This window comes from Neopelma chrysocephalum, unplaced genomic scaffold, assembly GCF_003984885.1.
Source record: "Neopelma chrysocephalum unplaced genomic scaffold, ASM398488v2 Primary Assembly neopelma1_23, whole genome shotgun sequence".
NCBI lineage: Eukaryota > Metazoa > Chordata > Aves > Passeriformes > Pipridae > Neopelma > Neopelma chrysocephalum.
The window spans coordinates 33,284,863-33,310,356 of NW_020897691.1; the positions used below are offsets into that span (position 1 = coordinate 33,284,863).

At 37.9% G+C, this 25,494-nt stretch overlaps 1 protein-coding gene across 1 annotated transcript; it reads left to right on the plus strand.

Moving 5' to 3' along the window:
* The first annotated feature begins 1,118 nt into the window (after positions 1–1,118).
* On the plus strand, positions 1,119–25,494 carry HDAC2 (histone deacetylase 2). Its single transcript, XM_027692871.1, has 14 exons — positions 1,119–1,272; positions 8,486–8,598; positions 8,929–9,046; positions 9,975–10,049; positions 10,363–10,501; positions 12,408–12,549; positions 16,863–16,955; positions 17,056–17,164; positions 18,612–18,752; positions 20,530–20,638; positions 22,945–23,075; positions 23,962–24,117; positions 24,859–24,916; positions 25,114–25,494. Exons 1-14 carry the CDS (start codon positions 1,221–1,223, stop codon positions 25,142–25,144), a joined length of 1,467 nt encoding a protein of 488 aa, XP_027548672.1. The 5' UTR covers positions 1,119–1,220; the 3' UTR covers positions 25,145–25,494.

A 25,494-nucleotide genomic window follows, 5' to 3' on the forward strand; every position in this document is an offset into this window, starting at 1 on the left:
ATGAATCAATAAAGGTTTGCTCAAGACTTCTATGAGTGCAAGTCCCTAAATGCAGGACTTTCCTGTCAGTTGAAGAAACAGTAACCTTTAGTGTAACTGATGCGCATCCCGAGACATAGCAGACCTCAAGTTTTAAGTGTGAAGCCCCGTATAAATGCAAATACACAAAAGCTGTAATTACTGGCCAAGTATAAATGCGATTGTGTTAACTTTCTATATTTCTTCCTCCTGTGACTGTACCTGAGCTGAGGGAAGGAGAGAAGACTGCTAGTAGATCTCAAATTGAAATGGCCAAGATGTTACACCTTTCTTGTGGAGTTGATTTTTGGAGAAATTACTATGTGTTACTATGGAGTGTGCTTTAAACTCCTTCTAGAATAAGAATACTGAGGAGCAACAGTTGTCAATAGGGCCCGAGTACTGACTGTAAAGAACACTGAAAAAAAAAAAAAAAACAAAGTAAATCCCAACCACCATCCAACAACAACAACAAAGAAAACCGGAAACTGGTTTTGTTGTGGAAAACAGCAGCCTGGGTGAGTTCTCACTTGGGGAGGGGACACGACGCGACGCACCGGCATGTCAACCATCCGTCCCCGCCCCGCCGGATGTACCGGCCCCAGCGCGGCGGAAAGCGCTGCCCGGTTACCGACAAGGTAGCCCGGCGGCTGAAGGGATCCGCTGTGGCTCTGGGGCCGAGTAGGGCCGTGCCCGCCGTTGCCTGGGCGCAGGGAGCTCCCAGTTCCCGCTCCCGCCGCAGCCGCCATGTGGGACAGGGTGCCCGCTGCGCGCACGCGCCAGATGGCCCCGCTGGGGGGCGGGGATACACCCCGAACGCCCGCGGGGGACCGTACCACTGAGCACCGTGGGGGTGGACGAGGAAAGAGCCGCCTCCAAGAGTTCGCTTATGAGGAATCCCCGCTAGCTTCTGTCCTCAGCTGTGCGTGTGTGTCTACCTAAAGGCAGCACGGAGAAGGCGGCGGGAGCCTGTACTCGCTCTTGTGCGTCCTCTTCGCAACCTTCTGTCCCTCGCCTACCCCCGTCGGCGGCGGATTGGGCGCGCCCCACCAGCGGCCCCTCCCGCCGGCCCGGCCCGCTCCCGCTGCTGGCGGTCCCGGCGCCGCAAGTTCCCGCTCTCCCGCCCCCTCCCACCCTCCGAGCCGGCTCCGCGCTCTCCTCGGCCTCCCGCTCCCTGCCCTCGGCCCCGGCGCGGCAGCCCTATGGCGTACAGTCAGGGCGGTGGCAAGAAGAAAGTCTGCTACTATTACGACGGTGAGCAGGGCCGGCGCGTGTGTAGGAGCGGGGGGCGCCCCTCTAATGGCCGCCCGGGGCGGGCTTTGCCCCCGGGCCCCGCCGGCACGGGCGGCCCTTCTCCATCGGGAGGAGGTCCCCCCGTCCCGGCACCGTGGCGGCTGGGGTTCCCCGCCGTGCCCCGCTCCCGAGCCCCGGGGCCGCCGGGCAGGGGGCAGCGGAGGGGGGGCTTTGGGTGTTGGTGCGAGTCGGGAGCTGCCGGGCCTGCCGGGCTCGGTGGTGAGTGCTGTGTCTATTGTTACACACCCCCCCGAGAAAAAAAAAAGAGGAAAAGTTGAGACACTCCCCTCCATCCGCTGAGCACGGAGGCGTTGGAGTAGCTGCCTTGTCTGGCTCCTCCCCTGCAAAGAAAGTCCAGGCCATGTGTAGCTCCGGCACCTGGTGATTGTTGGGCTGAGGCCTTTCCCTTTCTCTGGCTTTCAGACCGAAGGGTGGGGTGCGGAGGGGCAGGGGGACTCTGCTCCCACGAGTTCCCCAAACTGTGGTCGCATCGAAGCAGAGGTCTGGCTCCCACGAGCTTGCCTTCCTGAAAAACGCGAAAAGTTGTGTGCGTAGGTGTTTAATAGTAGTGAAATTTTAGTTGCTTGCAGGCCTTCTGAATTAGAACGCTTGTCTGGTGGGGACACAAGGGATTGTGATCTGCGTTGCCAGAAACGGCGAAAAAGTACGTGAAGCTTGTGCTTGGTTTCAGATTTTTGCAGCAACTTATTTGAGGTTTTCTCTGGCCAAAGCAGCAAGAACTTTTTGTTTTCTTCTTGAGCTTCAGTTGGTTTATCCCTTTTTATAAGCTCGTTGGTCAGATTAGTTAAGAGAGTTTATTTTATTTTTTTTTTAATTGCCTCCTATTGTAACAATTCTGTGCAATGGCATTTGAGACTGATTTTGATAGTAGCCAGGAAACGGAGGTTGAGGATGTTTGGCCGTAGCGCTGTGGTGTTTTCACCATTTTGGAAATGAAGATGAGTGGCTAAACCCACTAAGATATCAAAAATGTCTGTTGCTGTAGCAAATCTGCTATTCTTTAAAAATGGCAGATCTTGTGGGGCCTGTCTTGGCTTTTTTTTTTTTTTAACCACACTAAAGGAGGCAGAGTGGTGGTTGCCGCCCCCTTCTCTTTGTTGCTAGCTCTGGTTCTTTGTTCCGCCTAAAGGGGAAAGGAGGCCCCTGTTAGGGATAATTTTGGTGAAGCTGGGATCTTACTTTTCATAGGGAAGAGTAATCACTTTTCGCTTTCTTGAAAGAAAGACAGCAGTGGTAGTTTAGAGGCTTTCTCTCTGCAAATGTTAGCTTTCTTTTTTTTTATGAGTTTGCTCTTTTTTTTTTTTTAATTAAGTCAAGTGGCTGTAGTTTACTAGATATTGATATACTTAGTTTTCCTGTGATCCCTGAATTTTGATACTCGATGCTAGGATTAGATTCACATTAACAGCCAAAAAGCTGTGCTAGTGAAGAGAGGGGAGAAACTGGAAGAGGAAGTTTGGAGGTGGCAGGATAATGGCATCTTAAGGCAATTGAAGCTCATGTGTTGCTTGAATATGTAGACTAGGATAAAAGCAGTTAATAATGTAGAGAAAATAGGATCTGTTGTGAAAGTGACTTAAAATAAATGCTTTATATATGACAGAAACAGCTTTAGAATACTTTTGATATCTCATTTAATTGCCAAATCCAACAGTTATTTTACATGTCTTTTGGAAATAGAGTTGTTAGATGAAATTTTAGAGTTAATACGTGCAGTAAATATTCCTGATGCTAGTGTGGGGTTCATCTGGCAATTCTGAATGTTTTATAACTGTATTGTACCAGCAAAGTCATTGAATCACAGCAAAGGGAGTATTTGAAGTCTTAAATAACCCAAAACAAAAAAATGCAAAGGTACCTCAAGCACACAACTGAGATAGTGGTGTCTCTCTAAAGGAATGTTATAACTGAAGTAAAATACCATTTTTTGTCATAATTGACCCTCCACACATACTTTTACTCTCTTTATTGCTAAGTATACACTAAAAAGTGTTGAAAAGTTCTAGAAGCATATACCCTTAGCTTCTGAGATGCAATAAATTTCTCCGTGCTTTTTGTGAAACTCAGTGTGGTTGTCATCTAAGACTTTTTTTAAATTAGCCTGTGTGTACCAAGTTTAAAAAATGCCAAGTTTTCTCAGAGTGTATTGCTGTTAATGGTTTTTTGATAATTAATACTTTTAATAGCATTCATACTGTACTCAGAACAAATAAACTTTGAGTAGACAAAGCTTGATTTCATTACCCACAGTTTGCTTGTAATAGACAGCCAACCACATCCAGTTTCCGGAATCTTCTTTGCTTGTAGTTGTGTTCAAGTCAGGAATTTCATTTAAATTTGAGCCAGTATACTACAGGAAGAACTAAAAATCTACAAATTAAAATACTCTGGTGATCTTATTTGAAATATTTTTAATACATGCTTCTAGTCTTAGTATGTGTATGGCCTCAGCTTAGCGAAGTGTATTCCTCACACTGCCTAGAACCATGCTAGATACGGGAGGATATCATAGCTTTTATTTTAGTCTCTTACCAAGTACCTTCAGGTTGTTGTCACGGTCTTGCAACATTGTGGCTCAGGTAGCTCAGCTCTTCCAAGGTAGGTGTATGTATTGTGCAGTTGACCATAGCAAGGGACCCAGATGGTCTTTCCAACTCTGTGCTCCTGTACAGCAAAGCACGGTTCTAGAGAATCACGCAGCAACTCACGTGGTTACAGTGAGTGAACATATTTATTCCATGCTAGTGCACTAGCAGTATTGTTTAGATCTCTGCTTGTGCAGAAGTTAGTGTGGGTGTTCAAAAGGCTCTACCTTCATGAAAAATTTGAGAGATCTGCATCAGAGTGTGGTTGGTTCCACCCATAAAGACAAGACTAAACCTGTTTTAGGAGGGCAGTATGCTGCTATAGTTGGACATTGTTTAAGTAGCATTTCTAGTTAAAGCTTACATCTGCAGATAAAATTAACTTAAACTGAAGTGTTTTCTGGAAATTCATCAATACTTTGTGCAGTGGCTTCCAAACCAGGTAGTGATGTCCAGCCTCTGCTCAGGGCTCAAAAGTCAGAGCTTTGCTAGTCTTCTGCTGTTGGCTTAATTTTAAAAATAGAATAAAACGCCCAGCCTTTCAGATACTAGTGCAGTAATTTTAGGCCTGTTTGAATAGCTGTTTGTTGGACTGGTCAGTCATTGGTGGTCTTTTTTACATTCATCTTTACATGAGTTTACCTCTTACTATCGCTGAAGTCAATTCAATGTAACTACTGCTATTAAGATATTTTTTCCACGTGGTTTCCATTTTTGCAATTAGGTTTCTGCTCATAGTGCAGTTCTGAAATACCTCATCATTCATGGCAACTAAAAATAAGCAGCAATGTGGTTGTGTACATAACAGTTTATCTGTTCAAAGTTATGAAGTAATGTAGCTTGCAAGTTGCAAAGTAAAAGAACAAGCATAAATGTCATATCTTGCCTCTGTTCAGGCACTTAAGACTGCTTTGTAATGGGTAAATTTAGTGGTGTTATTTTTCTGTATATCATAGTAACTAGAGAGACTACTATACTCTTTGGGGCACGTAGCAGCACGTAATTGCTCAGTTGTGTGTTTTTGGACACAATTGAAGTTCCTTTTAGGACATGTAGCCTCTTGTATTTTTCTATGTGTTAGAATATTATCTCTAGGCCTTGCTAAAGTCTCAGATAGAGAAGTGGGTGTCTAAAACTTATGTTCATCGAAGGAATCATGGTTTATTTTTATTTGTTAGCGCTCTTCATTTTGGCATGTAACTTGTATGAATTGAGAAACAATTTTTTTAATATATATATATTTGAACTTAGAACGTGACAGTATATGTAACAGTCTTCAGGTGGGTCTTCTGGTCACCTGCTGGTATCATATTTTGCATCAGGTGCTGAACAGTACAGGGCAGTAAACTCATACTAGCATTAAATGAGCACTTGGTTTGTGTTTTTAATTAAGGACTCAACTTTTCAGAGATTATGTGTTGCTGCTTCTCAATGAGAGCCATTTAGCTGACATTTTTACTGATATAACAGTAAATTTCAGTCTTCAAAGCCTTGTTGTGAAAGACTAATAGATTTGCAAACTTTCTACATATACTACTTTGCATTTTTTCCTTCTGCTTCCTCATTCAGTTACGTTCTTTTCTTTTGCGCTTTCTGTGTGTGCCCTCACTGGTAAGTGATATAAATGTGCTCATAACGCTTCTGTATGATTTTTACCTTTGTATTAATAAGTTTAGGCTCAAGTACTCATGTTATCTGCAGTAATAGTCTTGTGTGCTTGGCCTCACCATTTCTCTTATATAAGCATACCTCAGTCAGAGTTAGGCTGGCACAATGTGCAGAGCTTTTTAGCTCCATTAGTGAGGGCAGTGTCCCATCCTCACACACACTAGCTCTTGGTACACATTACTTTTCTCCCCAAAGTGCTCCAATAAGGCTGTCGTATATGAAGAAGAGATACATAAATTTCAGGATCAGTGGATGAAGTGTTTGTACCAGGAAGCCATCTTCTTTTTCACTGAGTAGAGGAGAGACTTTTGACACCTTTGCCTTCATCACAGGATGATGAGTCCAAGATGGGTCCATTTCATTGTGTGATGTTAGTTGAAAATCAAGGTGCTAATGAAGAAAAAGGAACTTCTTGTATATCTTTTCCTTCCCCACCCCTGCCTACATAGACATCATTACAGTCCCTTGAAACTTGATGGACTTTTTGTCCATATGTTTGAATTCCTTTTTTTAACGAGGCTAATGCCAAAACCCTTTTTTGTTGGTGATGTTGAGACCTGAAAGATATAAATGGTATTGTATTGTTTGTTGCTAAAGTGTATTATATTGATATCTATTGCTAGTCAGTACTGCGGACCTCTAATCTGGAAGGATCAATAAGCTTCTGCCAGATACCCACAGATCTTCTATTTTATTAAATAAACTCCCATTAAATTTACCAATGTGCCAATTATTTTAAAGTTCTCTTTTCTGGTGAAAAATAAAGTGATAGCTAAAAAGTATGCTTAATTTATTGATTTGTTTATTTAAGTGTCTGCTGCAGTGTATGGTATATAGAATATGCATAAATTTGAATCGTTTTAGTTGAATAATTGCAGGATATTGAAGGATATGTTGCAAGTATATTTGGGAAACTTGTTAACTTTATTTTTTCTCTATTACATATGGGAAAAGTAATGGATTCTACATTATACGTAAGATACAAAATAATTCTTAATTGTCTGGTTCCCTATCCATCAGCATTCTGAGTAAAATGTCAGTGAGGACTATATAAGCTGAAGTAGTTAAAAATGAAGTGACCTGTAAAAAAACCCATTCCTTAAGCGACAAATGCATTTGGAATGAAGTTTCCTCAAAAGCATCATATTATTTATAGTCACTATTGTCTTAAAAATTTCAATTTAAGCTCTTACTAGCTTGAAGGTTTTTTAAAATCTGGAACTTAACAGTAACTTTAAAAAACAAAGTAGAGCTAGTGAATTGTTGGTTTTCATCTTCTAGGCATTAGTTTCAAAGAGCTGTGATAGATTTTTCCTAAACACTAAATATAAAAGGTATTCTTTCATAAAATGCTTGGAAACGTTTTTAGCGGAAGGAAGGAGTTTGTTAATATTCTTAATACCTTTTGCTCTTGATCTGCATGTGACCAAACCTGCAGGCTTGCAATAAGTACCTGCAGACTCCAGGTTTTAGTAACTAACAGAAAGTGCTAACCTTCTACTTACATATCCAAGTTAGAAGGTCCAAGCTCTTCCAAGTTCTTAATGCTGAAACTTGGTGTTTCTTTTGTTATGGGATGGCAAAGAGCTAGGTGTTGAGGGGTTGTTTTTCCAAATACCTTCTTGTTATGTTACATTAGGTTATATCTGTTTTCTTAAGTATTCTTACTCTCCTTGTCACTTTGAAAAGTGAAAGCTTGAAGGATTTTAGAATGCTTTGAGACTTATAATCTTACTGTAATACTTGTTTTTCTTGGTAGTTGATGATGCTACCTTAAGCTGACATTTACCCTTCCTCCACGAAGCTCATGTTGAAGAGGTGAAACTAAAGCTGTTTTTGTAGTGATGCTTCTTCTTGCCTCTGACTGACCAAATTTGTAAAATAGTATGACATTGTGAAAATAGTGTTTCTTTTGTTCCCAGTGGACAAGGCAGAGCATGTTGAAGGATGTGAAAGAAAGTAAAAAGTTCAAGAAGGTAAAGTTCAGTAATCCTATCGGGAAATTTGGTCAAAAAGAAGAGAGGTGCTGTTGTGAAGAGTTGTTATAGAGTTCTCCAGCTGAAAGCCATTGACAACTGGACATAATTTTTAGGCTCGTTTACGTTTCCAGAAACTGTTCTGTTTAAAATGGTTCATGTCTCAGGAATATCAGTGCTCAAAATGGGGTTGTCTATGTTCTAACAGTACCCAAGCTTGGAAGAAAACTTACTACTAGCCCATGACAGCAGACATTCTTTTCCTGGAAATGAGTGTCAAATTTGTTTTTTTAATTGCGTGTCTAGTTGCTCTCCAATTTGATGGAGCCAGGATAATCTGGATTACAAGGTTCTTGTTAAACTACTGTGGATCTGTAGCAGCAGGTGTCTGAGGAATGTTTGTGCATGTGGTTGCCACAATGGATCTGAAGCTGACTTCTGGAATGTTAACTGCTAGTATTAGTAGTTCAGGACAGGCTGAGGATCTTAAAATTAGCTCCTGCAAAATGGTAGGTTTTACTACAGCCTCTGTTGTGGCATTATGTGGCAATGTCATCAGTAGTTTCTACTTCCCTGTTAATTCCAGTTCTGTTTCCCATTATTTATTCTTCAGTTCTGGCCCATTATTGGGCCGGAACGTCACTCTTGATTTGAAACCATGTCTTGTAGTTGTCTTTGCTCTCTCACTACTTCTGCTTGTAGTGAAAGTGTTAGATTCAGGCTCTTTTTTGCCCTCTGTTTCTTGTTTCTGACATACAACCGTTTGTTTTCCTTGTGGCCTTTTTGAAATAGACTATACTCCCTATACGGGGTTTGTTTGTTTTCTGGAATTGTACCTGTTTACTTATCTTCTGAGAATGATTCCTCTAAGTGGCAGTGAAATCTTGTAATATGAATAGCTATTCTTTTGTGTAATATTGACAGGTGATATTGGAAACTATTACTATGGACAAGGGCATCCAATGAAACCTCACAGGATCCGAATGACCCATAACTTGCTGCTAAACTATGGCTTATACAGAAAAATGGAAATTTATGTAAGTATAAGCAATAGAATATCCATTGAAGTGTTTTTAGTTATTTTTAAAGATCTTCAAGTATTGTCACACAAATGAGAGAGGTGAAAGTGGAAACAGAGAATACTTAGTGTATTCAGAGTTCTTTTATTTAAAAGTAAAGCAGTATTTAATGAAGTTGTATATTCACAACAGAGTAGCCCTTGCTTTTTATGTAAAACAGCACTCTGTCATTTTAACTGTTTTCATTTCAAAGTAGGTGAGGTTTCTTTCAAGTTGCCTGTTTTAGCCAATTGTTAGCTGATTTTGCGGAGTGTTCTGATTATTTCTTTAATTTGTTCTTGTTATCAGCGACCCCACAAAGCAACTGCTGAGGAAATGACCAAGTACCATAGCGATGAATATATCAAATTTCTCCGATCAATAAGGCCTGACAATATGTCTGAGTACAGCAAGCAAATGCAGAGATGTAAGTGTCAACATTAGGCTAAATTTATGTGCATGTGCTTTGATGGTTAGCATTGTTTAAAGCTCAATATTCACCAGTACAGAAGTTAGAGAAATACTCTTAACCAGAGTAACATGTGCCTGCCTTTAGCTACGCTATTTTGGACTTTTCCATTAAAACCAGCCATCTTGGGAAAAAATGTTCTTTAAGCATATGTAAGAATTTTTGCCTCTCCTTTCACAGGATATATTCTAGATGTGAAATACTACTACTAATAATAAGGCTTAATGCATAGATTAAACTTTATCTGTGAGCTGTTTATGAAAGTGCCTTAAAATCTTTCTGAAAAAGAATGGCTTCTAGAATAGTAGAGAAGTAAAAATTAATGTGTGAAAATGTGTTTAAGTCAAGAAAAGAAGTTATTTATTTCTCTTGGAGGGAGATAGTAAGAATTGTACATTTTTCACTGTTCACCCTTTCTGTTCATTTATTTTTCTAATTATAAGAATAGGCTCAAAGTGCTGTTAGGAATGCAGTTGACAGCTGTTATATCAATTTTAAAGGCAATATTGTAACCTCTTTATGATGCCTTATTGTCAGCAAATTATTTTTCTAAGTAATTGTACATTTCTTAACATGACCTATGTTAATCAGCACTTCTTCAAAAACCTAAAAATCATCGAACTTCTTGTTAATGAGTAGACAAATCTTCCCACAGAAACTAAAAAGAATTAAAAAAAGAAAAAAAAAAGAAAAAAGAAGATAGTTTGAAGTCATCTTATACTATAAAGGCTCTACATTGCTTTCAGTGTTTGAAATTTAGCCTGGCAAACGAAGTGGGGTGGGGGGTAAGTAGTTAAAATGCTGAATGAACTATGCATCTGTTATCCATGTATATATCAATGCTGTTGGAATGGTGTTTTGAAAAAGTAATACATTTCTTACACAGTTAATGTTGGAGAAGATTGTCCTGTATTTGATGGCCTGTTTGAGTTTTGTCAGCTGTCAACTGGAGGCTCTGTTGGTAAGTCTAGGTTGTTTGCCAGCTCTTTTGTAGCTTTAGTAGGTTTATGTCAGCAACTTAAAATTTTGATAGCGTATTTAAAACTGAAGCAAGTATAAGGGTTTTTAAATATATTTATATATTATTTATATATTACTTATATCACTTACAGACTGTAAAATATGAGATGCATTAAGTATCTCAGTGTTAATAGGAGATCAGTTCTAAGATCAGTTTATTTAAAAAACAAAATATGATTTCATGTATCAGATTTAAAGGCTATCAGAAATTTCTGACTCCTTTTTCTTTCAATCTTCTATGTGTCTTTTTACAGCTGGGGCAGTAAAATTAAACAGACAACAAACAGACATGGCTGTCAATTGGGCTGGGGGACTTCACCATGCCAAGAAATCGGAGGCATCTGGTTTCTGTTATGTCAATGATATTGTGCTTGCCATCCTTGAGTTACTGAAGTAAGTTTGTGATGGGAACAAGATAAAATTATAGAAAGTGTCAAATTTAAATATTTAAATTAAGTATTTAAATGTTTGAAGATATGGATTGTAGTTATTTCAGTGAGTTTTCATAGCCCATGTTGAACTTCAACAGTTTCAATTAAGAAGGCTCCAATCTCTGCCTGGTTTGGCTTCATCAAGATGTTCAAACTTAAATACAGGCAAGCTGAAAAGTTAACTAGTAGGAGATAGGTTTAAAACAGATATTTAGAAATAATTCTTTATGCAGAGGAACTTGTTGCCACAGGAGGCTTAAGGAAGCAGACAGCAACGAGGTTCAAAAGGGATTAAACGTAATCATGGACAAGAGATCTGCAAATGGATGTTAAAGATCCAAGCAACAGCGCACCATGTAAAACAGCATGTGCTATAATTCTAGATGGTGGGGAAGTATTAGAGTAGCAGAATTCAGAAAATGGATAGGCTTACTTGCTTTCTGTAAATATTAATCTACTCAGGGGGACAGAATAGTGGGCTAGATGGATCACTACCCTGACCCCTTAGGGCAGTCATTGTGCTCATAATCTTACATCCATGTGGTTTCACAATATACCTGCTTGTTTCCTATCACTTGAGTTGTTACTAACCAAACAGGAATGTTCAGGGTAGATCATGCACTGAGCTTTCCTGGATTATTACATGAATTAATGTGGCTGTTATGAATAAATAGTGAAATAACAGCTGTGCTTCTGTGACTGCAAAATAAAAAATGAGGAGTAATGAAAAAGTGATCATATAATTAACTGCAGTCATGTTTCACTAAAATTCCAAATCCTGAATGTTACTTTTACCACTTCAGAAGACTGTATCCCTTCTAATAACACATAAATCTCATTTATTAGAAGAAATATTCTAGGTATTTGACTCTTGTGAATGGAACAGCTGAGTTTGCTGGTGAGGAATGGGGGAAGCAGCTGTAATCTGGAAGTTTAGAAATGGAAAAGGTTTCTAAAGAGACAAAAATATAGTTAATATTAACATATTAAGACAACCTTTTTAATGTTCGGGAGCTGTCTCTGCAGTCTGTGAAAAGTGATATGATCTTCTGTGGTCCAGTCCTGAATTTTTTAGCTTAATGTGAATGTGAAGGAAGGAATCTTGCAAATAGCTATAGGTTATGTAACCACAGGAGACTGTCCCCAAAATTATGGCTGCTCAGACTCATATTCTACAGTACTGCACAAAGCATGATGAAAATGCATCTTCTGATGTTGACAGACTTTGTTCTTTATTAGAAAACATAGAGTTTAAGGGCTGATACTGTTTTCAGTACTCTAAGGCTTCAAACCACTGGTTTCTTTATCCATCTCAAACTGACCTGAAATTTGCAGTATTTAAGGAAATATTAAACAGTAGTGTAATAAATTTTTGCAAATAGAAAGTGTGATACACTCAAAAGTAAGAATGTCCCTATCTTTACAAGCTGGAGAGGTGAAGAAGAAAAGTCAATGAAAAACAAGTATTTAAGTTTATTTTTGGGGGGCTTATGGAACACAGACTGTTGATAATTAATTATTGACAAGGCAGAAAGAAATGTCACATGAAAGGGGTGAATTCAGCAGATGTGAACAACAAATGCTGTGAGCAGAAGCACAAGGTATAGCTTCTACAGAGTGAGATGAGTTGGGGTAAATACTAGATACATTACTTATTTTGATTAAGATAAACTTATTAATGTTGCTATTCAAACTGGACTGAGAATTCTGAGAACATATGGTTGCCTCAACCAAAATCATCAACATGATTGTAATCTTGGATTTTTATGTCTGGTTGTGGGTTTTTCACTAGTTTTTTTTCTTGTTCGGTATCAGTCTATTATAAATTTAACAGATAATGATGATTTCTCATGTTATTTTCTTCCTAGGTATCACCAAAGAGTGTTGTATATTGATATTGATATCCATCATGGTGATGGTGTTGAAGAAGCATTTTATACCACAGATCGTGTCATGACAGTATCATTCCATAAGTATGGAGAATATTTTCCAGGCACAGGAGACCTTAGGGTAAGGTTGAATGTGAAGTTTCATTGGTGATAAATTCTCTCTTACTCTCTTCCTTGTAGATACTGTTGTAGCACTAGGCTACAATAACTATGTCCAATAATGGTATATAGCAGTAAGTTTTCAGAAAATATGTTGGTCTAGAGTGATAGATTTGTTAAGGAATCCTAGGAAAAATAATACAGGATAGTGGGGACTTCTAAGTGAAATCAGCACCTTAATTTCTGGATAAATTGGCTGAATTTTTTGTTCAAATATCATTAGTTTAATGCACTCAGATTTTGGAGATGTTTCTAAGAAGACAGTCTGGTATATTTATAATTATCTATACATTTCAGTTCTGCATCTACAGTGAAAAGTAGCTGTTTGGAGATCACATGCCTTCAAAACTTATTTCACATTTTAGAATAACACATTTCAGAATAACACATTTCACACCTTTAATAGTCACAAAACTTCAGTTGCAATTTAAATTTACTGTGTTCTATTTGCCTAGTAATATGAGTTGGCTCATTTTTGGAATATTATGTCATGAAGTTTGTTTTGAATTCTCGTGATGCTCACTACCTAAGAACTTTAGCAAGCCCCACAAGCAGTTATGTACTGAGCATTATAGCAGCATGAGGGAGGGAGCATTTGCCTGTGAAGACATCATTTGAGCTGTTGTAGAATCTCTGGCAAAGCTGAGAATGGAAACCCAATTTTCCTGGCCTTTCATATTAATTTTAAGTTAGTCATTATTCATGGTAGACTTTTATCTATTAGAAGAGGAAATTGTTTTACTTCACAACTTGAAAGAGTATTTCAAGTATTAGGATTAATATATTCCTAGATTCAAACTCATAAATTAAACCTGTTTTATCAGAGGTACTCTCAGGATAAGTTGCGCCTCTGGTGTTAGGAACTTTGCACATCAGTTTATACATAGAGTTAGAAAATTTTTTTAAAAATTGTAAACAGTTTTGAAAAGTTGGCCTACAAATGGTGTGCTGGAAACAATTCGCTGTTTTTCTACTATCTTTAAATTGATTCATGAGATGCAAATGTTTGTGTTTTGGCTACACTCCTGAATTGTGTGCTTTCCAGTGTGCTGATCATACCCAGAGGACACAGGAGTATGTGAAAGTTGAACTTTAACCCAATGGGATGCTAAGCATTCATTTCAGTGTGGTTATTGGAGCTGAATATTATTATGGCTGTTAGATTCTGTTAAACTGTGTTCTAAATTGATTTCAGTAGAAATCAGGTTAGAGTTTTTATCTGTGTGGTTTAACTTGACTGGCCACAAGGTGGTAGTGGTGCTTCAAACAAAAAGCAGCTCAGACCAGGATGTTTATCATGACAAGCTGTTGTTGCTGAATTTGGCTAGATTTTTTTTTTTTGAAGGGCTAGATATGTTGGCTTTTTAGAAGCAGCACTTCCCGTTGACAGAGAAGTTTATGGACTCTTTACCTCACCACACCCAGAACAAAGAATTTAAAGATAACACAATTGAAATAAATAGAAGAATATCGTATGTTATTGGTTTTTTTTATTTTTTGGCACAGTGTCCGTGACAAACAATACCTCAGGCATGGTAACTTTTATTCTGCACTGCTAGCTAGTATTTTGAAATGATTGTTTTCTGCGTATGGTCTTTAGCAGGCTTTATTGCAATAATTACATCCCTATAGGAAAAAAATAGCTTTTCCCTATGTCCAGAATTTGAAAAGCTAATAGAACGAAAGGGAGAACTAATTCTCTGAAAAGTCAGTATTCCTTCTGGAGGCCAATATTGTGCTGCTTGCTTCTGCCTAACTTGATCTGCCATTGGTGGTTATTTTTATCATCTTTAACAGCCAAATCTTATCTTTCTTTTGGTCGGTGGCGTGTATTCCAGCTTGTTTCTGTCATTCTTTAGTTGATCTAGATTGCTGATCAGGTTACACTTATTTGATTCAGGAACATCGTGTCTCAGGTAATGATTTTGTAATTGCTGCTCCATCAGCGTAGCTGAATCTCACTGAGATTTTCTAGTTCATCAGCATTCATCCATTTTCTACTGAAGGTATTGTTCAGTCTAAACTTCCAGTGTCCTTAGTAAGTTATTTGACCTTGTACACATCTTAGATGATAACACTAATTTTGTCATTTATATACATGGACAGATAAGTTGCTTTGCACAGAGGCCTGGGTCGAGTGAGTTAGCTTGATCTGTAGGTGAATGGGAAGCTACCAGAATGCTATATTGTTTCTTTAGTCTTTGTATCCAGTGCAAGTATCAGTTACAGAAAACATCTGTTGAGTAGCTCAAGCAACTACTCTGTTTAGTGAGAAATAGTGTGAAGATTTGACTTTGCTGTGTTTTAGGATAAGATCAATTTAATGATTTCTTTTTTTTTAATCTGTAAAGCAAGGCAAGGGGAGAAATAACCCCATGAACAGGTTAGGGGTTGACCTGCTGGAAAGCAGCTCTGTGGACCTGAGGTCCAGGTGGACAAGTTAACCATGATTCAGCAGTGTGCCCTTGTGGCCAAGAAGGCCAATGGTGTCCTGTAGTGCATCAGGAAGAGTGTGACCCAGCAGGTCAAAGGAAGTGATCCTTCCCCTTCTGAGCCCTGTTGAGGCCACATGTGGAGTGCTGTGTCCAGTTCTGGGCTCTCCAGTACAAGAGAGACATGGAACTCCTGGAGTGGGTCCAGTGGAGGTCAACAAAGATGATGGAGGGACTGGAGGATCTCTCTTATGAGGAAAGGTTAACAGAGTTGGCCCACTTTATCCTGGACAAAAGACAACTGAAAGAGGACCTCATCAATGCTTACAAAAATATCTCAAGGGCAGGTGTCAAAAGAATGGGACCAGTGAATGAATAAGAGGCAGTGGGCACAAACAGAAACACTTTGAGGGTGACAAGAGTGCTCTAGTAGTCCAACAAAGTTGTTGAGTCTCCTGGATATACTGAAAACCCACCTGGGTGTGATCCTGTGAAACCTCCGGTATCAGGGGGTTGGGCTAGATGAGTTTCAGAGGTCCCTTTGTCTGACCCTGACCATTCTGTGATTCTGTGATCACCTCAGAAAATTCAGCATCTTAAAGCCTAGATTATTCACTTTGGGAGACTGTGGATAATTTATGCTTCAAATCATCCAGAGTTGCGTTCAGCAGGGGTCTTCAGTGTCACTAGTCTTGCAATACTGTATGAAATATGAATAGTGTTCTGGTGGCAAAGAAAGTCAACTGTTAGCACTGTGTTTACACTTCATTGGGCCATTTGTTGCCCTCCCCATGTCCATCTGTTTCCCCTCACCCACCCCAGTTAAAAATATTTCCTGGAAGTGACACTTTACTGATGCATTTACTGCTAAGGAGGCGTTGCTCAGGAAGAGGGAAAAAGTCCATGACTCTTACAGTAGGTAGTGTTGAGAAATTTAGTATTTGTATTGCTGGGTTATCCTACATATGACTTGTAGCTTTTCAAGGATGTTGGACCTGAAATGCAGATCTTTCTGCAGAGCTGCTGTTTGATAATAGTTTACAGCCATACTGAACAGATCAATTCTCACTGCTCCACTACACCTTTATTAGTGGCAGAAAACTGCTCCGTAGACTGGAGTAGTTTTCTGTCACCAAGACAGACTTCTGTCTGTCTTGGTGATGAAATAAAGGGAAGAAATGCAAATGTGGGTCAAGCAGAGATCTTTGTGGGGATGGATTCAGGGTGTATTCACTTGATTATTTTTTTTGCAAAGAACTTTTTCTCTTAATGCATAGGTTATCTAGGAAAGCTGGTAGGATAAACTACTGAGGTTCCTGTCTTGTCACCTGATGGAACTGAGAATAATCTGCAAGTTCTTTTTTGTTCGTTTGTTTAAAAAGTCTCAGTTTCTTCAAGGGCACCTGTAAGTGGCCTCAGTTTGATTTTTCTTCACTCCCTTATGCTGCAGCTGCTTCCTCATCTTATGTTTGGGGCAAAATAATATGGTTTTAAAAACCTGTTTAACTCCAAATCTTCTATACAACACTGAAAACATGCTTATCACATTGCTCTTCTTGTTTTTCAGACTTGCTTTTGCTTAACTATTTTTACCAGAGTAAACAGTTATGATTTGTCTTTTTGTCTTAAATCTTTGAATTAAAAAATTGGGTGTGTTTTTGCTGTTTTAGGCTTGGTGTACAACTCCTGCACTCCAAACTGGTTTTATGGGAGAACGTGAACCAAGTAAACTTTGCTCTTATTCCTCACAGATACGCATAATGATAGCTCAGCAGACTTGTGTAGATTTTTTCCATGATAGCATTCTGTGTTTCTATTAAAGTATTGTCATCTTTGCTTATAGGACATTGGTGCCGGAAAAGGCAAATACTATGCTGTCAACTTCCCAATGAGGGATGGTATAGATGATGAATCATATGGGCAAATATTCAAACCAGTGAGTACTTTTTTTTGGTTTTAATCTCTCTGCAAAGATACTAGTTTAATTTTATTTTCATAATGTCAGTTAATGACTTGCTATTTTATATCAATTGTAGATTATATCCAAAGTAATGGAGATGTACCAGCCCAGTGCTGTAGTATTACAGTGTGGAGCAGATTCACTGTCTGGTGACAGGCTGGGATGCTTTAATCTTACTGTTAAAGGTAAACAGAAAAGTGTCTGTTTGTCGTCTGTAACTTTTTACTTATTAGAAACCTCTACCCCTCATACTGTTTCTCGAGACACTTGCATGATGAGGACTGGAGTCACAAAGATTTTGTTCATTACTGTGATTAATCACCTCTTTCTTTGCTATACAGGGGTGGCCAAAAGAAACCCAGAAGTTGCCTCTTTCTTTCTGTCCATCTAAAAAAGTTAAGAAGCTTGGTTTTCCATGTGCTTCCTAGCCACTCAAGTGATTCCCTTTTTTCTATGTACAGGCTTTCTATAGCTTTAAAGCAGCATCCTGGAATGACAGGACAACAGTCGTCTGCAACGCAGACAGTGATGGACAAATAACAAAACTAGTTAGTAGTCCACTTAGTCAGACTACAGATGTTAAACATCAAACACCTTGTTGGGTGTAAAATAGGTATTACTGAAATGAGAAGACTCTCTGCATTGTTAAATTTATAGTGGTGTTTGTTATACTGAGCCAAATGTTTACATTAATTTTTATTAATTTTCGTAGAATTACTCTATTTTAGGATTACTTAAATTTCTATCCAAAATTGTGATTCTCAAAATTGGGATAAGATGTTAATTTAGAAAATAACATAAATGTTACTGTTATTATTATTATTTTTTTATTATTTTATTATTATTTATTTAAGTGACAAAATGTTAGATGTATGTTGAACTTTTGCTAAGCCTTGAATCCAGCCTGTTGGAATCATTCATTTTCTGGGTTTTCTTGTTTTTACGGGGTTTCTTTAATGAGACAATTAGAGTTTTGTAGGCAACTAAATGCAGTATAGTATCTCTTGGGTCTGCAGTGTTTCAGGGTTCTTTTCTTGATTTGCACCAGGTGGCAAAGCTACTTCAGTTGCCCATACAGCTCAGATTTTTTTCCATCTTACATATCTTGGAAACCAAGAGAGCTGCTGCCTCCTACAGATGCCTTTCAGTATGCTGTATCTCCCTGGAGTGTGTACTGTCTTGGCACCAGTTCACTCTGTAAGCAAGACTTAGCAACCTCTAATACAGGTTCAAATTTAGAAGTAGAAAGGACCAAGTACTGATTTTGTTTTCCCTTCTTCCCCCATTGCATTTGATTGAGAAATTGTCCCTAGATTTGTCATTGTGTATGACATGATTTATGAAAAGACAAAACACTGAACATTCTAAGATCACTTCAGAGCAACAATAAACCATCATGCATCTCTGAAGACTGGGGTGGATGATGTTCGTTGTGTTTTGTACATTTCTCATCTGTAGGTCTTGACTTCTTGTGAGGTTGTGCTTAGCTCTAGGGGGAGACAGTTCTGTTTGAATCAATTCAGTCCTTATCTGTTGAGTGTGACTGCATATGTCTGATTAAATAGTTCATTATGTATTTTTCTGTTCAATAGATATTTTGCATATATTGTCAACTCCCTTTTTGCTTGACAGGTCATGCTAAATGTGTGGAAGTTGTAAAGACTTTTAACTTGCCATTGCTGATGTTAGGAGGAGGAGGCTATACAATTCGTAATGTTGCTCGATGCTGGACGTATGAAACTGCTGTTGCCTTAGATTGTGAAATTCCTAATGGTAAATATTAATATTCAAATTAATATTTTATTAAGAAATAATCATGGGACGTTTTAAGTGAAGAGATAGCAGATATGTCTCTAGATAGCTCTAATGCATCACTTTAGAATAAACTATGTAGAAAGTTATTGTTAGGATTTAGCCAATAAATTTTCAGTATCTTATGCACTAAATAAACATAAGTATTTGGGGCTTTTTTTATGCCTTAGCAAGAGCTTTAAATGAGTGGATCATTTTTTTAAAATTTGAAATATAAAACTTACGGAACCTTACTTGTAAGTATTTCTAGTATGAATATCATCAGTATGGTAGAATATATGCTGCTGCAACATGGACATGGTATTCATAAGCAATTAGCGAGTATACAAGTGTCCGCTTTACATAGTAAAACTACCGTTTCTTCATTGTATCTGACTTAAAAGTAGCTGTGAAAGTATATGGACTTCCACTCTTCCATTTCACTCAATTTTGGCTATACAAGCTATCTAAAAAAATTTAAAACCAGTAATTTCTCTGAGGAAGATCCCCAAAGATCCTGCACTCGCTTTGCTTCTGGCCAGATATGCTCCTGGACGTGTTTTTAGAATGCCTTTTATATAAAACTGCTATTTGGACTGGTTTGTTGCACATCAGTCACTGGCATTTTCCATGTTGGATTGCAGCTTTTGCTGATAAACTTCTGCTATTCATGTATCACTTGATAGATTCAGTGTTTCTGTCTCACTTGAGTGGAATGCTGCTGTCATTGAGAAAAGACTATTTGGACTGTGCCTTTCAAGATGTATATTTTCCATCTTTCTTGTCAACATATATTCTTTGTCAGTTGAAGCTTTTGAAAAGAAAGTAGTATTTCCTTATCTTGGGATATTTTTTCCATTAGCATGCCCCTTTATATATATGCATATAAAGTTTTTTTAATTTTTTTTAACATTCCTCTCAACTTTTTGTGTCCCTGTTATCTTTAATCTGTTCTGAGAAATAGCAGTGCATTTCTAAATGTTGTAATAGCAACTTAATCTTTCTATCTGCTTTCTGTCCACCTAACAAGATCTTTTATCCTGTAATAATCATAGATGAAGAAAGATAAAGGTTTCAATTAAAAATGGATTTCAGTGTCATATTTCTTAAGGGTTCTATGGGGTTTTTTAAATTTCTCTTAATTTATCTGGAAAGATACAGTCATATTCAATATAAAATATTACTCTTGTCCTGGCTATCAAATCTTCATCACCTTCATTTTGGTGATTCAGTGTTCCAGTCAGGGGACCATTATCTGTGAAAATATAAAAAGTGGGTTAAGGGGGAAAACCGACAGACATGGGTAGCACTGAACCACTGTACAGCCCTTACCAAGGATATTGAACTAGCTGTGATCTTCAACCTAGTAATAGGTATTAAAAGTTATACTGAAAGAATATTTTGAATTGTTCACTCAAACCTTTTAAACTGGACTAATTTTGAAAGCAGCTACAAGAAATCATCAGTTGATCTTCTTTCCTGCAGAAGTAGCATTTTTAATTATTTTATGAAGTTTGTTACTTATGTTGTTCTAATGTGTGATTACAGGAGATCTTTCGCTTTGTATTTTGCCAGCAAATTTAAGTTCATTTATTGAATAATTTAGAGGAAAAACACTGAACAGTTCAGGTAATGCTCAAGTATTGCTTACCTGAATGCTTCAGGTGTGATAGTTCTCTAAGTAAAATTCTGTCAAATCTACTGTTGTATTTAAAATCTTTTTTGGATTGCAAAGTTGTCTTGTTTTTTTGGTTTATAGAGTTGCCATATAACGACTACTTTGAATATTTTGGGCCAGACTTCAAGCTTCATATTAGTCCTTCAAATATGACTAATCAGAATACACCAGAATATATGGAGAAGATCAAGTAAGTAATGATTATTTTACCTATCAAGTAGGTCATGTGGATCATGCTTCTCCAGTAGTTTAATTGTTAGGCAGTTTTGAAAACAGAATGCCTTTCTCTGTTACACACTAAAAATAAGTACTGAATAGATTTGATGTGTTTTTCATTTCTATTAAAAGAGGGGTTTTTTGGAACTCTCTTCCTACAACAGTATGTATGCTTATGAAGTCCTATGACTATAAATATGAAAATTTATGATCCAGCTTGGATTTTTACTTTTTCCAGCAACTAAAAAGATGACTATTTTACTTGGGTTCCCATTCTAATTTTTTAGAAAGTTTATCCTGCCAGGAAAGAAGCTGGTGTGCCATGATGATTAGGATTTCTAATTCTCAGCCCTGTATCTAAATGTGAACTGGGGCTGTCATTATTTGTAGCTGTCAGCTGTAAAAATAAAACGTCATATGTGAGCTTGAACAGCCCAAGGTCTATCAACTAAAAGAATTAGCAAAGAATATCTTACTACTCTCCTTGGGATAACGGAGAGTCACGCTGGAGCGACTGCTGGCAGCCTCCGCCTCCCAAGGTCGACAAGGCCTTACCAGGCCTCGCTCTCCAACCCGACAGACTCAACAGCAGGGAAACCTGCACCTCCAAAGCCGCCGGAAGGAAAGAGGGCGAAGGCCTTTCCTCCCTTCTTCTTATACCCTGGCTTACTAGGGAATACTGGGTAAATCTGGGCACTTCCTTGGTTACAAACTGGTCACCAAGGAAGGCCTAGGCCAAGCTACCACAACCGGTGCCACTTTTGATACTCCTCACATCTTGAAGTTTTGATTGGAAACAAATATTTTACTTCAGGGATGGAGTAATGAATATGTACAATCAATTCTGTACTGACCAGACAGAAGATAATTCGTGAGCCTAAAGTACTCTTTGCTTACCATGGTTTGTCCTTGCTCTGGGTTTAAAAAAATAAACTGCCATCCCTGCCCCAAGTTTTAACAGGCTGTTAACAGTGCACAGGAATTCTTTTGGTTACCAAAAATAGATGAATAAAGATGTGAAATTACCTGTATGAGTTTGCCAGTACTACTATAACCTTTAAACTCTCAAATTGCAAAATTCACCAAAGTGGTTAAAATACTAATTTTCGAAGTGATTGGTGTATAGACTGTGATGGGTATTCATAGCACAAATATATAAATCTCAATCAAATAAAAGGGTTTAGTTTTTAATAATGTGCAAGAGGGGGGAAAAAAGCATACTTATTTTTCACTAGTATAATTGTATAAGATTTCTCTGTGGTAATGTAGTACTCCAGCTGGTGATCTGCCAGGCTCTTTGCTGTATGTTTTACATTGTTGAGCTTTTGTGGTACAAGTAGTCTGCAAAACTTGCTGCTGCATCGCTGGGTACAGATTATATCTCTGTCAATAGAAAACACACAATCTCACATTCTTATACTAGCACCCACAAGACCACTGACCCCTCATTTCAGAGGACTCTCCTTCAGTTTGTTGTGTGCTTTCATAGAGACCTGGCTTTAGGGAGCTCCCTGGATTGATGAAACTACTGTGCCAGGTCATGTGATTTAAACAGAGGCAAAGATTCCAAAAAAGCACTAGTTACCTCTTAGCTCTTCAAATTGTGCAGAAGGATACTGACATAATTGTTGCAAATGCTGATATTTGATGCTTGCCAAACCTTGCTTTCTACTTGCACTTTGGAATGATAATTTTGAGTCCCAGGAGAAGCCGAGTGTCTTTCCTGCTCCTGCACATGATGCTTGGAATGTGATGTCCATCACATCAGGTTGCTTAGACAGGACAGAACTTCTCTCTGTTCTCCCTAAAACAGACAGTAAGGAATCTTATCTGGATGGGTTACTTTTGACCCTGATGTCATTGCTGCACACAGCTGAGAAATCATCATGCTTCAAGTGTCTGACTTTCTTTCTAAGAAACTAGAGGGTAATATATTATCCAGGTTGATACTCTAGCTGATTATAAACAGAGAAATACTGTTGCCAGTTCAGCGCATGTAGTGGTACTTGTGCTGACCCTGTGGGGAATTGAAGATTGAATTAAAATAAGTATTTGAAAAGTACAAAGACAAAGATGTTCAGGTACACTGAGGACACTAATGATCTCATAGGGATGGAAAACTTTCTGAACTTGGCATGACATTTTTTTTAAATTGAAAAATGAAACTGACTCAAAAGCAAAGCAGGTTAAATTTGAATGCAGAGTTTCCAGAACTTAATACAAAATTCAAGGAAATGTTACTTCTGTGAAGTAATAACTTTTCTTGTCTGTTACTTGCAGGCAACGCTTATTTGAGAATTTGCGTATGTTACCTCATGCACCTGGTGTACAGATGCAGGCCATTCCTGAAGATGCTGTTCATGAAGACAGTGGAGATGAGGATGGAGAAGATCCAGACAAACGCATTTCTAGTAAGAAATATCATTTCATGATAGAACATGTTGAAATATAGTAATTTTAGATTTAATTGTTCAGAACCTTAGGCATAGCAATGTGCAGTATTGGAAGACTGGCAGTTTTGTTTCCAGCGTAAAACATTTTGCCACTAGTCTGCCAGTCTTGGTGGTTTTAAGGTGGTATCCGTCTGCAAATCTGAACCTGCTAAAGTGTCTAACGAAGCAGTGGAAGAGCATGTTTTTTTACATCTTCTGTAACAGTCTGGCAGTTTCAGACCTATAATAGATACTTCAGAAATCTCAATGAATTTTAATGAAAGAAATACAGTACTTTTTTGTGAATACCAAAAGACAGAAGCTATGTCCCCCTTCGATGTAAAGTGAGATACAGTGTTTAGGGAAAAAACCTTTTATTTCCTTTTTTTATATGAGACATTTTTCCACACTTGCAACACTACCGTTCACTTTGTTACCATAACCTTTCTAAGGACTTTGAGTTGTTCTTCAGCTATAGCCAAGGGTTTTCTGCTACATTTAACCTTTTTTGATGGTGATCAGAATAATTCTGTAACCTCTTATTGGTGCTCTGTCCATTTTCTGAACTGTTGAAACCATAGTGTTTTCTCCTGTGATTTAGTTTTCAGTATTTGAAGTTTATTTGATACATGTTAAAATATTCACCACTCTCACCCTGTGTCTCTGTAAAGCTATTTTCTGGAAGATATTGTTGAGAGACCCAGAGTATCTTGAAAAATAGTGTTTTAATCCATAATATAGTTCATCAGCATTAAATTACTTTAGTATATTATTACTCATTCTTAATTTGGTAGTTTTTTTTTTTTAATTAGGGCTGTTGTCATTGAACTTTATGATTAATTACTATCATAAATCTGAATCCTAGTTCGAGCATCTGATAAGCGCATAGCCTGTGATGAAGAATTTTCAGATTCTGAAGATGAAGGAGAAGGCGGGCGACGAAATGTTGCAGATCATAAGAAAGGAGCAAAGAAAGCCAGGATAGAGGAAGACAAAAAAGAGACTGAGGACAAAAAAGCAGGTAGGACTCTGATGTGATTTCATCCTGTATTTAGAACTGCAGATGTCAGTCCTACCAGAAGACAGATGTTTTATCTGTTAACGGTTGATTAGCTGTTGAGATGATATATTTTTTCCATCATATTTAAGGCCTCTATTTTAAATTAATCAGTTTCAAGATACAGCTATTCACACTAGAATAGTGTTTTCAGACAAGGAATATTGCTCCTTCCCTACAAGCTTGAAATCTTAGAGCCAGGGATCTGTATTGCTCAATGAAAATAGAGATAAGAAGGCTTCTCACTTTAAATACATTGGACGAAGTGTTTGTTCCTGTTTGCATTTGTGGGGTGAGCCAACTAACTTTCTCTGAAACAGAAGCTGGATAGAGTTCTAGGAACAGTTTATTTCCAAGGACTCTTGATTTTTCTAAGAACAGGATACATCTTAAGGTTACAAGACTACCACAAAGAGCTCATGGGAACTCCAGGTCTCATTACTGCATACTGTCATTATGGCCAGTCAAGAGAGACCTTTCCTTGAGGCATTTTGAGTCACTTGGCATTGTGCCCAGATCCCTCCTTTGGAGGGATGTATTTAACACTGTATGTTAATATGTAACTAGTGACTTCTTTTAAAAGGTAGTTCCCTCTGGCTAGAATTATATACAAAAAAAAAAAACTTTGGTCATGCTGTTTACTTCTTAAGTATTTTAAGGCTTTCTTGCATCTTTCGGTATATTTAAAATCTCATGATTTTTCAGATGTTAAGGAGGAGGATAAAGCCAAGGACAGCAGTGGTGAAAAGACAGACGCCAAAGGGTAAACACTAATTAATGAATGATGTAATCTTTTTGAAGAGTGTTTATTAATTAAATCCATACTTTATAATATTTTTAAATCTGTAGAGATCACTTTAAGTTCCTCATAATACTAAATATTTTAGAATCATGACTAGTTCAAAATTGCACTTCTAAAAAAGTAAAACAACTTAGCAGTTTATTTTTGCCTTTTTACAGAGCAAAATCAGAACAGCTCAGCAACCCTTGAACAAAAGATAGCCTCTCATCAGTTGCAGAACATAATACCGGAGTTGGAGAATACCTAAAAGGAGAAAAGTTTTTGTATGGAGAGAGACTGCTGATTTCATTTTGTACTATTTGGCATGGACTGTATTTATTTTCAAATGGCTTTGTTCTGTTTTTTGGCAAGTTGTATTGTGAGTTTTCTAATTATGAGGCAGAAATTCCTTTCTTCACCATGCTTTATGTAATAGTATTTAAAAATGGATGTGAGTTATTATGTTAAATGTCTAAACTGATCTATTAAAGTAATTTGCCTTTCCTGAGCTGATTTTACCTTTTTTGTAATTTTATCTTTATTAAAAAAAAAAAATTGTA